This window comes from Pipistrellus kuhlii, unplaced genomic scaffold (genome assembly GCF_014108245.1).
Source record: "Pipistrellus kuhlii isolate mPipKuh1 unplaced genomic scaffold, mPipKuh1.p scaffold_m20_p_11, whole genome shotgun sequence".
In the NCBI taxonomy this organism is placed as follows: domain Eukaryota; kingdom Metazoa; phylum Chordata; class Mammalia; order Chiroptera; family Vespertilionidae; genus Pipistrellus; species Pipistrellus kuhlii.
The window spans coordinates 8,469,767-8,483,634 of NW_023425416.1; the positions used below are offsets into that span (position 1 = coordinate 8,469,767).

General features: G+C 44.0%; 1 protein-coding gene across 3 annotated transcripts in view; it reads right to left on the reverse strand.

Moving 5' to 3' along the window:
• PTPRG (protein tyrosine phosphatase receptor type G) overlaps positions 1–13,868 on the reverse strand; it is a 643,070-nt gene that overhangs the window by 240,401 nt on the left and 388,801 nt on the right. For all 3 annotated transcript variants that reach the window (XM_036430671.2, XM_036430672.2, XM_036430670.2), the window contains exon 4: positions 11,870–12,018. In XM_036430671.2, the coding sequence (XP_036286564.1) occupies positions 11,870–12,018 (149 nt within the window). The remainder of the gene's footprint in view (positions 1–11,869; positions 12,019–13,868) is intronic.

Sequence of the window (13,868 nt, forward strand, 5' to 3'; positions counted from 1 at the left end):
AACTGGAAGGAATGTGACAGCTGGAAAGGGAGAGAGCGAGCAATGTTCCAACGGGCAGGATTTGGAAAGGAACGAGCCACAAAGAGGAATAAGCAGGGGAGAACATTCTGGATTGAGGAAACAGCCAGTGAAAACAAGGAGGGGGGGACGGGAGCATGGATATGAGGAGAGTTAGGAGCAAGACCAAGGGGGCCTTGTAGAGTGAGGATCTTCGCAGTTATTCAACATATGCCTGGAAATCACAGGAAGACTTTAAGCAGAGGGAAAGTGTAATGCAATTCTCATACTTCAAACTTTGGTTCCTGGGTAAGAAGTAAATTGTGGGGTCAACAGAAACGGGTTAGGACTCTACATGATGCTGATGGCTCTGACCAGGAAGGAAACAGTGGGAAAGAAAGAAACAGAAGGAGAGATGGATTCAGGATCTGCTATCTAATGTAAGGAGAGAAAGTGGACACAATATTAATGAGAGACACTGATGAACTTGGAAGATGCTCAAAGTATTTACTCAAACAAGCCTTCAGGGAGGTTTATTATTGCTGTGTTTAATCATTTTGCTGTATTATATTCTCCTTTAGTGTGTATCATTATGTAAGGAAATTTGATATGTAATACATATTACACAATAAAATTTGAATATTACATAATGAAAAACTTAAAAGAAAATTTTAAAACTGAATGAAATATTACTATAAAACATTACAGATCAGTACATATGTATATGTATATGAATATATATATATATTCTTCCACTGAGAACACTCCAAAGGCTTCCTATCGCTCCTGGAGTAAAAGCAGAGCTTCCCCTGGTCCACAAGGCACTGCATTCCCATCACTCTGCCCTTCCCTTGTGCTAACAGCCAGGCAGCTTCTGCCTCAGGGCTTCTGCCTGAACACCTGCTCAAATAAAAGTTCCCTGAGATTGGGGCAGTTTGCATCAAGGCTCTGTTAATCCACTGACTGAGCAAACACTGTTGATAACTCAGAAACTGGAGAGGTGCAAGGAAGTAATTTAAGTACCGGTATTCTACAGAGCACCAGCATTGGAGAAGGCTCTCCACTCAACTACTGGGGCCGCACTGTAGAGTGTTCATGCATTTATTCAACATGCGATTGGAAATCACTATGTATTCACCCCAGCAGTAGCCTCTCAGGATATGCAAACAAGAAGATTTCCGTGCCAGCTGAGTTTGGGAGATTCCTGGTTAAATGGTATTTACGTCGCTGCTCTGCTGAGATATTCCTTTAAAATTTTACTGTTAGCCCAGTATCAAGCTGTGAGAGAAAGACATATTATACAGTATTTCCTAAACATATCTGACCACAGGTCACTTTTTATGCAGAGCATTTTGACCAACTAACAAGAATCCAGAAAAATATACAGGGAGCATAATTTTCTAAGGGCACTGCCTATGTATGGTTATAATATCTCCACCCACACTTACCCTGACAATAAATTAATTTAAATAATTAAAGCTAAAGCGGTGAAAAAGAGAAAGAGGGAGAGAGAAGCAAATTCAAAGGCAGAACTATCAGAAGATCCTGGGGTGAATTTTCTTTCACCCCAAACCTTAGGGTGAACACGGAGGCATAAATCAGGAAAAGTTCCTGAAATACTGGACATTATAAAGCAATGCCATGAACGTGTTAATGGGGAGATTCAGAACTGTAAGCTCTACCCATGTAGCAAGAGCTGGGATTTAGAAGTTAATTTACTATTAACCCAAATATCTTTCATGTATTAACCAGGGTTTTAAAGCCCTTTTTTCTAACTTCCATGAGATGAAATTTCTATCTTTAAGTAAAATAGGGTTTTGGTGAATTTGCCCAGATGGTCTAGGATATCACAGTAAAGGGACCCAGAGAAATAGCTGTGGTCCAGACAGTGCCAAGCCACACACCCGGAACTCAATTTAGGAATTCCTCCACAACCCCGTAAGTGGGGGGCGCCTTGACATTCTAAACCAGGAAATAGACTTTCATTCAATCTTCACTTCTTTCTGTTCCTTATAGATCTTTCTGACTGTCCTTTCTGAGTGACGATGACACAAAAGTACTTGCGAAAGGCTTTGGATTTAAGATGGTTTGAAACCTTCCTGCTCAAATGTTGACAGGACAAAAAAAAAAAGTGGGAGGGGCAGTCCTGAGGCATATGCCCATAAATCCCCTGACCATCTGACAATGCACCGCTTTGGCCACCTGGGGTCTCTAGTTCTGTGCACAAAGGGCTCCAGTTCTGTGCTTTGTGTGGGTCCCGCAGCTTGGGAATGGATTCGAAGAAGAACAGTGTTCAAAGCCCTGGGCACAAATGTTCAATAGATGATTGATTGATGGATAGATAGATAGACAGATAGAACTTAAAGTTATTTGTAAAGAATAAAATCTGTTCCCAATCCAGTGAAGGCTTTTCAATAAGCAAGTCAGATCCCAAAGAAAACTGAAGTATTCTATGAGTATCTTTGTTGGCAGTGAAAAAGTGTGATAGTTACCACAAACTCAGCAAAAAAATTACCCTTAAAGAATGTGTTAGCCTTTAGGCGAATTTATTCTCTGACCCCGTCAGAGTGCGCTGGAAACGCCGTCTGCGTGCTTCGGTGCAGTAAACACCGTCTGCATGGCTCGAGCACGGGCAATGAGGCCAGTCTCGCTGAGATCCGATGTATGATCCATATCTGATTCAAACACAGTACAACCAAAGAATAAGCAGTGTCTCCAGCTTGGCGGGCATGGCTCAGGGGCTGAGCATAGACCTAGGAACCAGGTGTCAGGATTTGCTTCCCAGTGCTTGGCTGGAGGCTCGATCCCCAGCAGGTGTGTAGGAGGCAGCCGATTCATGATTCTCTCCCATCATTGATGCTTCTCTCTCTTCTCCTCTTCCCTGAAATCAATAAAAATATATTAATAAAAAAGAAAGCAATGTCTTGGTAATAACTTTTTAGGTTGATTACATGTTGACATACTAATATTTTAGTGTATTAGGGTAAAAATAGATAATTAATATTAATTAAATTTAAATTGATTTTATAATTATTATATACTATAAATTGTATAAATAAATAATTCAAGTAAAATAGAATGACTTGTTTCTTTTCACATATTTTGATGTGGCTACCAAAAATTTAAAATGACCATTTATGGCCCACATTAGTTTTGCTATCAGACAGTGTTGTCTGTGTCATTAACAACAGACTGCAGTGCTCAGTCCAGACAAGTGTGCTGCATTTTCCATGGATGTTGTAGTAAAATATAGAAATGTTTTTTAGAAAGTTTAAAAATGTCTACAAAATGTTAAAAAGGTTTTAAAATGTTTGAGTTAACTTTTTTGAAACTTAAAGTGTGATATTAAGGACACATTCCCATCTGCCCTGAAGCGTGTGTACCTCCCCCATCGATAAGGATTTAAACTTTGATACTGACTCAGAGTGACTTGCTGGGGTAACCAGGTGTGTGAGTGATGTACTCTCCCTAGATAACCACATGTAGCCCCTCGCCCTGTTTGAGACTAACATGTATGCATTGACGTAATTCACTGATAGCCACCTGAACTGCTGCGGGTACGAAACAGGCTTTAAAAATGGGTCCTTGCCAGCCAACAGTGCTTGCCTGTTGAGACATCCACAAAGGCACATCCTTTTGTCAGTCCCGCAAGCAACACGGCTCCACACTCCTCTCTCTGCCAGAGGACAGAAGATTGGCTAGTACTCCGGATCGAGACACGACTGAGCTCTCCGGTGAGGAACCCCAGCCCCCTGCATCCGGACAGGACCAACCCAGCTGCAGGACCCCAGAGGACAGCACCAGAGGGATCCCGTTAAGCCTGCACCCACAGCATCAAGAACTTGTGTGAGTAATAAAGTGCTGTGTGATTTGCAAATGTTTCATGTGGTGTGATTCCTCCGGCAGTTGGTTGAATCATTTTGCGTGTGCTTAAAACTGAAATTAAAGCTTTGGGTCTTTTCAGTCTTACGCCTGCCCTTGGTCCTGCTTACATGGAGTAGCCTGTTTGCTAGCAACTACTTGAATGTCCCAACACCTGCACGGTTAAAGTTTATCAAAAGGGACTCCCTAGATAAACACCCAAATCCTTTCCCAGGATCTACTTGGGACAACAGATATCTCTAGGCCAAGAGCCAGAGCATCTTCTGTTCCTGCCCTCGCCTCTGTGTGCGTTTTACTGAAGGTTCAACCATCTCTGAACAACTGCAGCTCTTTAATGTTTTGTCTTTCCCGCTATACAATGGTCAGCAGTTAGGCTTTCAACAAAATTATTTCCGCTGCAGCGGGGATTCAAAAAGCAACTTAAACCGAGGGCAAGAAAAACAACGAAATCACCTATCAAATAAAAAGCAACCTGGTTCAGGTTCTGGAGACACTGGTGCCTAGGTCCCGTGGGACTTAGCAGCCAAACTACTTACCTTCCGAGAACACCTCTCTCATCAGGCTGGTGAGAAAATTAGTGAGGTAACATCTGGAACGTTTCTGTCACAGGAAATGCCTATCACCTGATGTCCACAGGATTATCCCTACAGTCACACCACCAGCACTGCTCCAACACCATCCCTGTACACTAAGCCTTCCCTTTGGGTGTCTGAGGACCCCCTGTTTCTCTACCGAGAATATCTCTAATTTAACCCGTTTTCCTTTTAGAGAATGTCATCTACCTGTCTGCAGTTCTCAGTACAGATCAGTTATCCACACACACGTGTCTGTGACACACCAACGAACAGCCCAAGCCAAGTTCACACCTAAGGACGGTGGTGTGTGAGAGGACCCTCTGACCTCACAGGGACACACCCAACAGGAGCCAGGGCTGCTGTGAACGCACAGGCCAGTTCTCCAGCTTTGCACAGTCAGGCACGGACTTCTCCAGCCTCGCACTCCAAAAGGCGGGGCCTCCTCACGTGTTCTTAATGGACATAAGACAGACACATCAAACATCAGCCCAATGGAAATTAAACGTCTCAGGAGGAAAGGGTGAAACATTCTGCTCTAAAACGGAATCGTTATTTCAATGACGTCATTAAGCAAATTTCAACCAATTCCCTGGCCACTTGATGGGAATCACTACGGAGGTAAACATGATCGACTGCCCCTCAGAATAACACACCACAAACCTGGGGGACAACCCCCGGCCCTTCCGGGAGGGGCAGGACCAGAAACCAGACTCCGCCGTGAGCGCCAGGGACCAAGGCCTCCGCAGGAACAAAGCAATGCTTCAAAGAACATGTGAAATGAATCCCAGGACTTTAAGTAAAAGGCAAGGCATGGCCAAAGGAAATGTGTGATATTGCAAAATCTATTTTTAATATAAAGTGCCCAGTCTCCCTTTTATGGCAGTTCTCCCTACTGACAAAGCAACGCGGTATCCAATCCACAGCCACTGGACAGTTTTCCTGTGACCAAGACAAGCAGGTGCTATAATTTTCAAGATAATTAAAGCCCAAATCATCATCCGTGTCCCCTGAAAACATTTACTTGAACAGGAATCCATGTCTTACAAGGCATATGGACTAAAGAAGGCGAGAAGAAAGTGTGATAAGCCTCATTTCCAAACCATTGATATCACTAACTTACATGACAATGGGAGAGGGGGCGTGGCCAGATACCTCTGGAAACACTCTGAGTTAGACAAAGATAAACTGAACCCTTCCATGGAGCACTCTTCAAAGCTTTTTTAACAATATGTATAAAATACATTTCCAAGAAGGCACTTGACAAGTCTAAATTTATTTCCCACAGAACAGAGGAGATATTGTACATAGACGTGCAGGACAAAGGGAAGATTCAGTCCCTGCTCTGGAAGCTCAGGCTATAACCCAGGGACCAGCCTGGGAGCTCAGCCTCTGGCAGAGCTGCCTGCCATGCTTGCAACAGTGTAGACAGGGGGAACGCTGTGTGACACCCCAGTGTGTGTCACAAGTGCATGAGTTCACCTGGGAGAAGGAAGGCAGATGGAGGTCACTGAGACACAACCTGGAAATCCAGTGCAAGATTATCCTGTAACCAAAATATAACAGAAGCAGAACCAAGATCCATTTCACAAAATAAAAGACACATCATTAGTGTGATCTGGGCAGGAAGGTAGGAGCTGGGTGGGAGGAAGAATACAGGAGCAGGTCAAGGAAGCATACCAAGGCCGCAGTTACTGAAGACAATCGCAGCCCCAAACAGATGCCACAATGGAAAGCACTGGAAAGGCCCGCCTCAAACTAGCGACTTCTTGCCTCTGAACAAACCTGGACACGCCTCACCTACCAGGCAGACAAATAATTTGACGTGCTTGTGTCATGACTGCAACTAACCCGGGCTCTTGGGGACATAAATCGGTGGTGCCAGGCTAGGGAACCAGTTTTTAACACACAGGTCCACAAACCCTTATCAGCAATTATGAATCTCAAAAGCTTCCAATACTGAAGGTGTTTGTTTTGTTACTGTTGTTATTTATGATTTTTGTGCAACAAGTAATCCGGGGGTAAAACCTGAGGTGAAGAGATCCGAAGCTATTTCGAATATTGTTATTTCCTACTTAGTGTAAACAGTCACGTGCATGTTGCAGAAATATTAATGTACTCAAGGGGTATCATCCCAGACCTACTATGTGTCCTCTCTGTCACATGCAGGGCATATGCACATAAAAGCTTTCTAGAAAGGAGATTCTGAAGTCTAACACATCTGGCCTCGAGGCTCTCGGCGAAGGGACTGAGCCTTGTCCCAGATGGCGATGTGCACTTGGTATGTGTCAGGAAAAACGCCCTTGCCTCTGTTCACTTACTGCGCTGCTCTAAACAGAGCTGAAACGAACCAGCTGTAAGCTTCACTGGAAAGGGCACACACAATCAATTTGGATCATTTAAGCTTATTGAAGACTTCAACTCATAAAGCGCCAATAAGTCTAAATCAACAACTCCTGTGATCTCTTATTGTAATAAACAAGATTTTAATTACCTCAGACAACAAGCATGCAATGAACCTGCACTTTAATGGAGCTCTCAGAGGCTTTACCTGGAGATTTCTCTTTGCATTAACTCCGACTCGAGCTGTTAGTGGAAACACCACATGATTCAATCCCTATTAGTGTCACATGAGCATTCATTTAAGTTACCAACCAGAGGACAGGGAATGAGTATGGGATAGGGCAGTGGTTGGCAAACTCATTAGTCAACAGAGCCAAATATCAACAGTACAACGACTGAAATTTCTTTTGAGAGTCAAATTTTTTAAACTTAAACTTCTTCAAAATAGACTCGCCCAGGCCATGGTATTTTGTGGAAGAGCCACACTCAAGGGGCCAAAGAGCCGCATGTGGCTCACGAGCCGCAGTTTGCCGACCACAGGGTTAGGGAGAAGACTTAAGACAGCCTAGAAGGCACACTAGGTAACTGTGATTAGACAGGTAACGCAAAGCCAAGTAGGCCAGGCAAGAACTAGAACCAGACACTCTGACCTCACTGTTTTAACCACTGGCTTATCCTGAGCCTTCTGACTTCAGGATCCGGAATGACATCCTCAAGGCTCTTTTATCATGGAAACGAATACATCCACAGTTCCTGAGGTTATGGGATGGATGGTTTTTTTGGGGGACCATCATCCTGCTCACCAAAACCGCCTCTGGTTTTTATTCCTTAAATTTGCCAAGCATTAACCTGCCTTTGCTTATCCCTGTTCGATAGGCAAGCTCCAACTCATCTCTTCTATCTGAGTCAATATCGCTCAGTAAAAATCTTTTATCTTAATAAACATCTGCCTCCACAGAGGCCTTCCAGCTGGTGACAAATGTCCCTCGATCAGAGATCACTACTGATATTACACAGCTACTCACAGGACTGCTCGTTCAGTTTCCATGTCCTGACTAGACTGTAAATACCTTAAGGGAAGGGACTCAGTCCTCTGGTTTACCTTTGTAACTCAGCACCTACAGAACAAAAGACACTTAGGGGAAAACTGCTGCAGGGCAAGGAATAAAGCGGACTAAGAGAAGGTGGGGACATCTGAGAACCCAAACTGGGTCTGGTCTCCTAGGTGTGGCTGGTAATCTAATTCCTGGTTTCTTTTTCAGTATTAATTGAGCTGTAAAGAATGTTGGCTATTGAAGGGCTTTGGTTTTATTTTTACAAGGACATTATTTTTCTATTAGACAGGACATTTTTAAGTGGAGGAACTGCAAGAACCAGTCTAGGATTTCAGCCAGGAAAATGTGGAGAGGTCTCATTTCCGGATGTGTACAAAGCTGTGGATGGCCTCAAAGAATTCCTGGGAAGCAGCAAAACCTACAACATTGGGTTTGCTGCCATTTACCCTCAGGGAGCAGATCCAGATTCCTGTGGGGCAGATGCTTCACATTCCACCTGCCAAGCAAAGCCAGGGCAGCTGCTGAAACGGAACCCTGACTGTCCGGGAGGAGCAGAGAAGGACCTGGCCCAGAGGTGCGTGTCCCCATAAGACCAGCACACTTCCTCCCCCAAAACACGAGAGGATGGGACACTTCTCAAGCTGGGAAACCTCATGATTCAATTGAACTTAAAACAATGCCACACACATGAAGGAAGGTTCGATTTCACTGAACGCAAAGCTTCCTATGCTCCAGACACACAGCTGCGACACTGGGATAGGATAATTCTTTGTGTGGGGGCTGTCCTAAGAACTGAAAGTTTTAGCCGCGTCCCTGGCCGTTACCCAGTCAATGTGAGTACCTTACCATTGCCCACAATAGTGACAACTCTGCTAGGAGCAATGCTGTATTCTGCCAACCCCAGTGCAACCCTCTGCAACGACTCTTCTCTGACACCACATACAAGACAAATAAATAATGTCCCAAAGCTGATAAATTACTACTTGGTACATTACAGTTTTTCACCCCTTTATTGTAATTCCATTAAAAATGTAGTTATATGGAGAGAAGCAAATCAGGTCTGAGATGTTCAAAGAGTGGGAACATCTCAGGGAAAGCTGGTATTAATAATAAAGAGCTCAAAAAAGGCAATCTATATATATAAAAGCCTAAGCGACCAGCTGGCCAGCCAACCAGCCGGTAGCTATGATACGTACTGACCACCAGGGGGCAGATGCTCAACACAGGAGCTGCCAAGCAACAGCAACTTTGCAGGGTCCCTCTCACACTCAGGGACCCCTCAAGGAAGGTGGGACTGCCAGTTCTGGCCCAATCCCCACAGGCCAGGTCAAGTGACTCCACCTGCTCACACTACAGACCCCCTGTGAGCCCCGGCATTGCCCCAGGTGCGACCCGCTGGGAGAGACTTGTGGAGGTTGGCTCAGGCAGGGGTCTTCAAACTACGGCCCGCGGGCCACATGCGGCCCGCAGAGGAGTCTGATCCGGCCCGCCAGGTTTTTTGGGCAGTAAGCGCAGCCGAGGTGTTACAGTAGGAATTAGTAGTTCATATAGTCCGGCCCTCCAGCTCTCTGAGAGACCGTGATCTGGCCCCCACTTTAAAAAGTTTGAGGACCCCTGGCTCAGGGTGTGTCAGGCCCATCTCGCCCATTCCCTCCCGGCCAACCACCTTCTACCTAATTTACTTCCAATGTGCAAGAATTGGTGCACCAGGCCTCTAGTATAACACAAAATATTACAGATGTGTTTTGGGCAAAAATGAGCAATTTTTCTTTGCATATTTTAAAGTTAAATTTGATCCCATTACCTTTGATCTCTGAAATTCAACTCCCTCGAAGCATATCCACTAAGTAATTTAACATGTTTATCATATTTATAAAGCAAACTATGAACTAGATGGGACTGGATGAGAAATCCAATTAATACCAGCAGCCTGAACATCTGACATTACTTGAAAGACATAAATTGAAACAACTTGGTTAAACAGTAAGTCTGGGTGTTGCAGCTTCCATTGCTAATTAGTTTTGAACTTCATGGCACTCTTTGAACAAAAGAAAATAAAAATATTCATTTAAAGTAACATTTTCCTAAAGAACATGCATTCTAGTCTATGCATTTTTTCAGAAGCAAATTTGATGAGGAGACAGGCCAGCCTTGGTATGAGTGGATGTGATCAGGGAAAAGGCAGAAGTTGTAGCTGCCGGCTCCAGAGTTCTTCCTTTCCACGGCAGATGCCAAAATAAGTTTTCAAGCTTTTCAGCACAAGTCTCTTGTCTGGAACAATATTAACTGAACAAATCATAACCCGATTCTAAGACAAAGAAGCTTCGGAGCAAACCTGGTACAAACGATCCCTTCCACTCAAACTACCCCTGGCAAATGTTCAGCAGGAGCAGAAGAGAAAACCCAATCTGAGAAATCTGATGCAATCTTGTTTCTAAGAATCAAGCAGAAATAAAGCTAAAACTTCTAAGAAATTATTCATTCCATTTAAAGGCGGGGAGGAGAGCCATTAAGCAGAAATCCTACTCATGAGAATTATAATGAGTGTGAGGAGGACAAGAAGGCCCACAGAGAGATGCATCCTAGTACTAAACAGTTTTGATAGTGAGACTTTCTCAGCTAAACTATAAAAAATATGAAGCATTCACAGAAGTAGCTATATGTGGTTTCTCCAGGAATCATGGATAAGAAACACACACACACACACACACACACACACACACGTATCCATAAAGAAATAATACATATTTTCTCATCTTGTAGGGATTTTCACCTCAGGTAAGATCATTTAAAGGGCTCGAGGAGCTAACGTGAGTGATGAAATCCTACAAATTATATGCCAATTCTGTGTGCACACACATGTATTTTCTCTATGGAGGGAGGGGTCTCAAGCATTCATCAGGTTATCAAAATAGGTCACGACTTGAGAGAAGTCACAAAACACTAAGAGCTATCCCATGTGTGCGTCCCACCTTAGATAGGCTTGGATGCACAGCCGTTCAGCTCTTCCACAAACCTGTAGAGCTTACCGCACGGGTAATCAAACGACCCTCAAACATGTTTGTCCCAACACAAGACTGTCATCCTTACCATTATTAAAAGAAAAAATAAGGTTAGCAACGGGCAGGTGTTCTGTCCTCCAACATGAATAAAGGCTTGGAGACTTGCTCTTTCCCCTCCCAAACGTCACAAAAAAGACAGGCGTGACCCACTGCACCCAGGCGTTTTCCTGCCTAGCAGCAGGCATCTTTCAGAACACTGACCTGGGAGGCAAAATGTCCGCATCGATCCCAGCAGAGTTAACCGGCACAGCCACCAACGGCCACGGCCTTGTTTTAACAGCTGACAGGAGGAAGCAAACCTTCAAACCGCTTCCCTACGGAGAGAAGCTTCTGAGGCTGTTCTTCACAGAGCAACCAGCTTTTCTGTTTACCAAAGGGCAAGCATGGAGTCATCTAAATTTCCTACAAAATTTCACAGTCAGAAAGCAGGGTTTCAGCTCAGAGGTTGGGCATCGACCCAGGGACCAGGAGGTCACTGGTTCAATTCCCAGGCAGGGAACATGCCTGGGTTGCAGGTACCATACCCACTAGGGTGTGCAGAAGACAGCCAATAGATAATTCTCTCTCATCATTAATGTTTCTGTCTCTCCCTCTCCCTTCTTTCCCCTCTAAAAAAAAAAAAAAATCAATAAAAACATATATTTTAAAAAGCAGGGTTTCTGAAATGGACAGGGAAAAGAGACTGTAAATGAAACAAATGCTTGCAACTCATCGCCCTGACCCGAATCTACTCAATCCAGATGACCATGACGTCTACATGCATCTCTGGTTAGACAGAGTGGGAATGTGAGGATGGAGAGGCACCTGTCATGCATGCGTGAAGGAGTCCCACAGACAAAGGGAGAGACAGAACACGTTTGGTTTGCAAAGCGACTAGGAGCAAAGACACAGCATCTCGCTAATGGGAAGACTCCAGGCACAGCTGCCCTTCGCCACCTGGAGCTCCCAGTTCTCTCACCTCCACGGGGAAGCGCCTGCCATTGATGCTGTGCTCCGAGCCCGCAGAGCCATTGCTGTGGCCCCAGTGGAACTCCACCTTCTCAGCCTTGAATCTGCCCGGCAGGCCAGCGCCACTGACGAAATAGTCGTCTTTCAGAAGGATGGCAACTGTGGAAAAGGAAAGGGGAGAGAAACAAAGTGAGTTTCCAGAGCAAATTCAATAGGTTTCCTCTGTTGCTTCAAATAAAGTTTACCTTTCCTCTTGTGCCTGTTTAAAACAACAACAACAACAATAAAAAACAAGCCATCTGAATAAATTAGCACATTGTAGCTTCAGACTGCTCTCAAGCAACAACTCGCTCTAAATCATGGAAATTCCCAGGGAATGGTCTCAAAATGCCTTATCCATTTCACAGATGGAGAATTTGAGACAGTGACTGAGTAAGTCACTCTGAATCAACGTCTCCTAAAACTGATTGATGATCAAAATGATCTGGAGAGTGAGTTTCCTGGGTCTACCCCAAGATTCAAGATCTGGAATGAAATGGAAAATATATCTGATAAGCGGAAGGTGAGAGGCACATTTCTTTAATCAGAAAGAGGCAAGATATCAGAAAATAAAATGAGCAGGTTCTTCCAATTATTAAGGCAACAGTGAAAAGGGAGCAGGGTTGGGTAAAGCATTCATTGCATTTGAAAAATGTGCTCAGAAAAGTATAAAGCAAACTACTCATTAAGTCACTGAAATCATTGCAGATTAGGGTTACTTTGCAGTTTCTGTTCATTCCAAGTATAAGAAAATTCCCTTCGCCCATCTAGAAGAACACATATGAATGTCCATGTCCTTAGGGAGCAGCAATCAACTCAAACCCGAAAAACTCTTCCTTGAAACATGGGAAAGAGAATTCAAGACCATATAACTTGGACTTACAATAACAAAAAATTACGTTTTCCACAAGGAATGTGATATCCAACTGCATAAAAAACAGGTTCTATAAGTGATACATCTCCCCCTTTCCGGATTTCTAAGGTGAGTTCATTCATTCTTTCAAACACTTACTGGCTGTTAACTAAATATAAGATGCCAACCAACAGTGAATGGTTTATAATCAAAGGCCAAGCCTGCTGAAGCCCAGGAGACGCTCTCGTAGCCTCACGGTCCCCTCTTCCTAAAAGAGTCCCAGTTCCGCCCCAGCTAGTTGGCTCAGTGGATAGAGCTTCGGTCTGCGGACTGAAGGGTCCCAGGTTAGATTCCGGCCAAGGGCACGTGCCCAGGTTGTAGGCTTTATTCCCAGTAGGAGGCATGCAGGAGGCAGCCAATCAGTGATTCCCTCTCATCATTGATGTTTCTATTATATCTCTCTATCCCTCTCCCTTCCCTGCATGAAAATTAGGTCTTCCTGAAAGATAGAAACTAGACTAGGAACCTAGTATTTCCGAAACAATGCCATTATTTCCAGCATTTCTCCATATAAAGGAAGCATTAAATGCAAGTGCAGGAACCCTGCTCATATACACCCCTTTTTTATGGCATTTCAAAAGGCAGTATTTCTCGAACTTCTGAAACATATACAATGACTGTTCAGTTAGTGAGATTGCAAATTAAAGAATAAAATGCAAGTGTTTCTTATGCTTATTTAACACCCATGGGACTGCTCCCCCTTTAGGGCACGCTACACAAGCTTTAGAACAAGAGCCGGAAAACTGCTCCTAGAAAAGGTGGGAGAGGGAACAGTTAAGGCTTTCTGGCTCTGTGGTCCCTGTTGCAAATACTCAACCTCATCTTTGCAGCCAAACATACTAGGTAAGTGAATGGGTCAGGCTATGTTGAATAAAACTTTATTTATCCACGCTGAAATTTGGATATATTTTCATGTGTCATGAAATATTATCATCCTTTTGATTTTTTTTTCAATCACTAAAAAATGCAAAAACAAAAACGGGGGGGCGGGGGGGGGAGGCGGGACGCATAACTTGGTGATCTCTAAAATGCAATGTGATATTTTAGAAAATAAAAG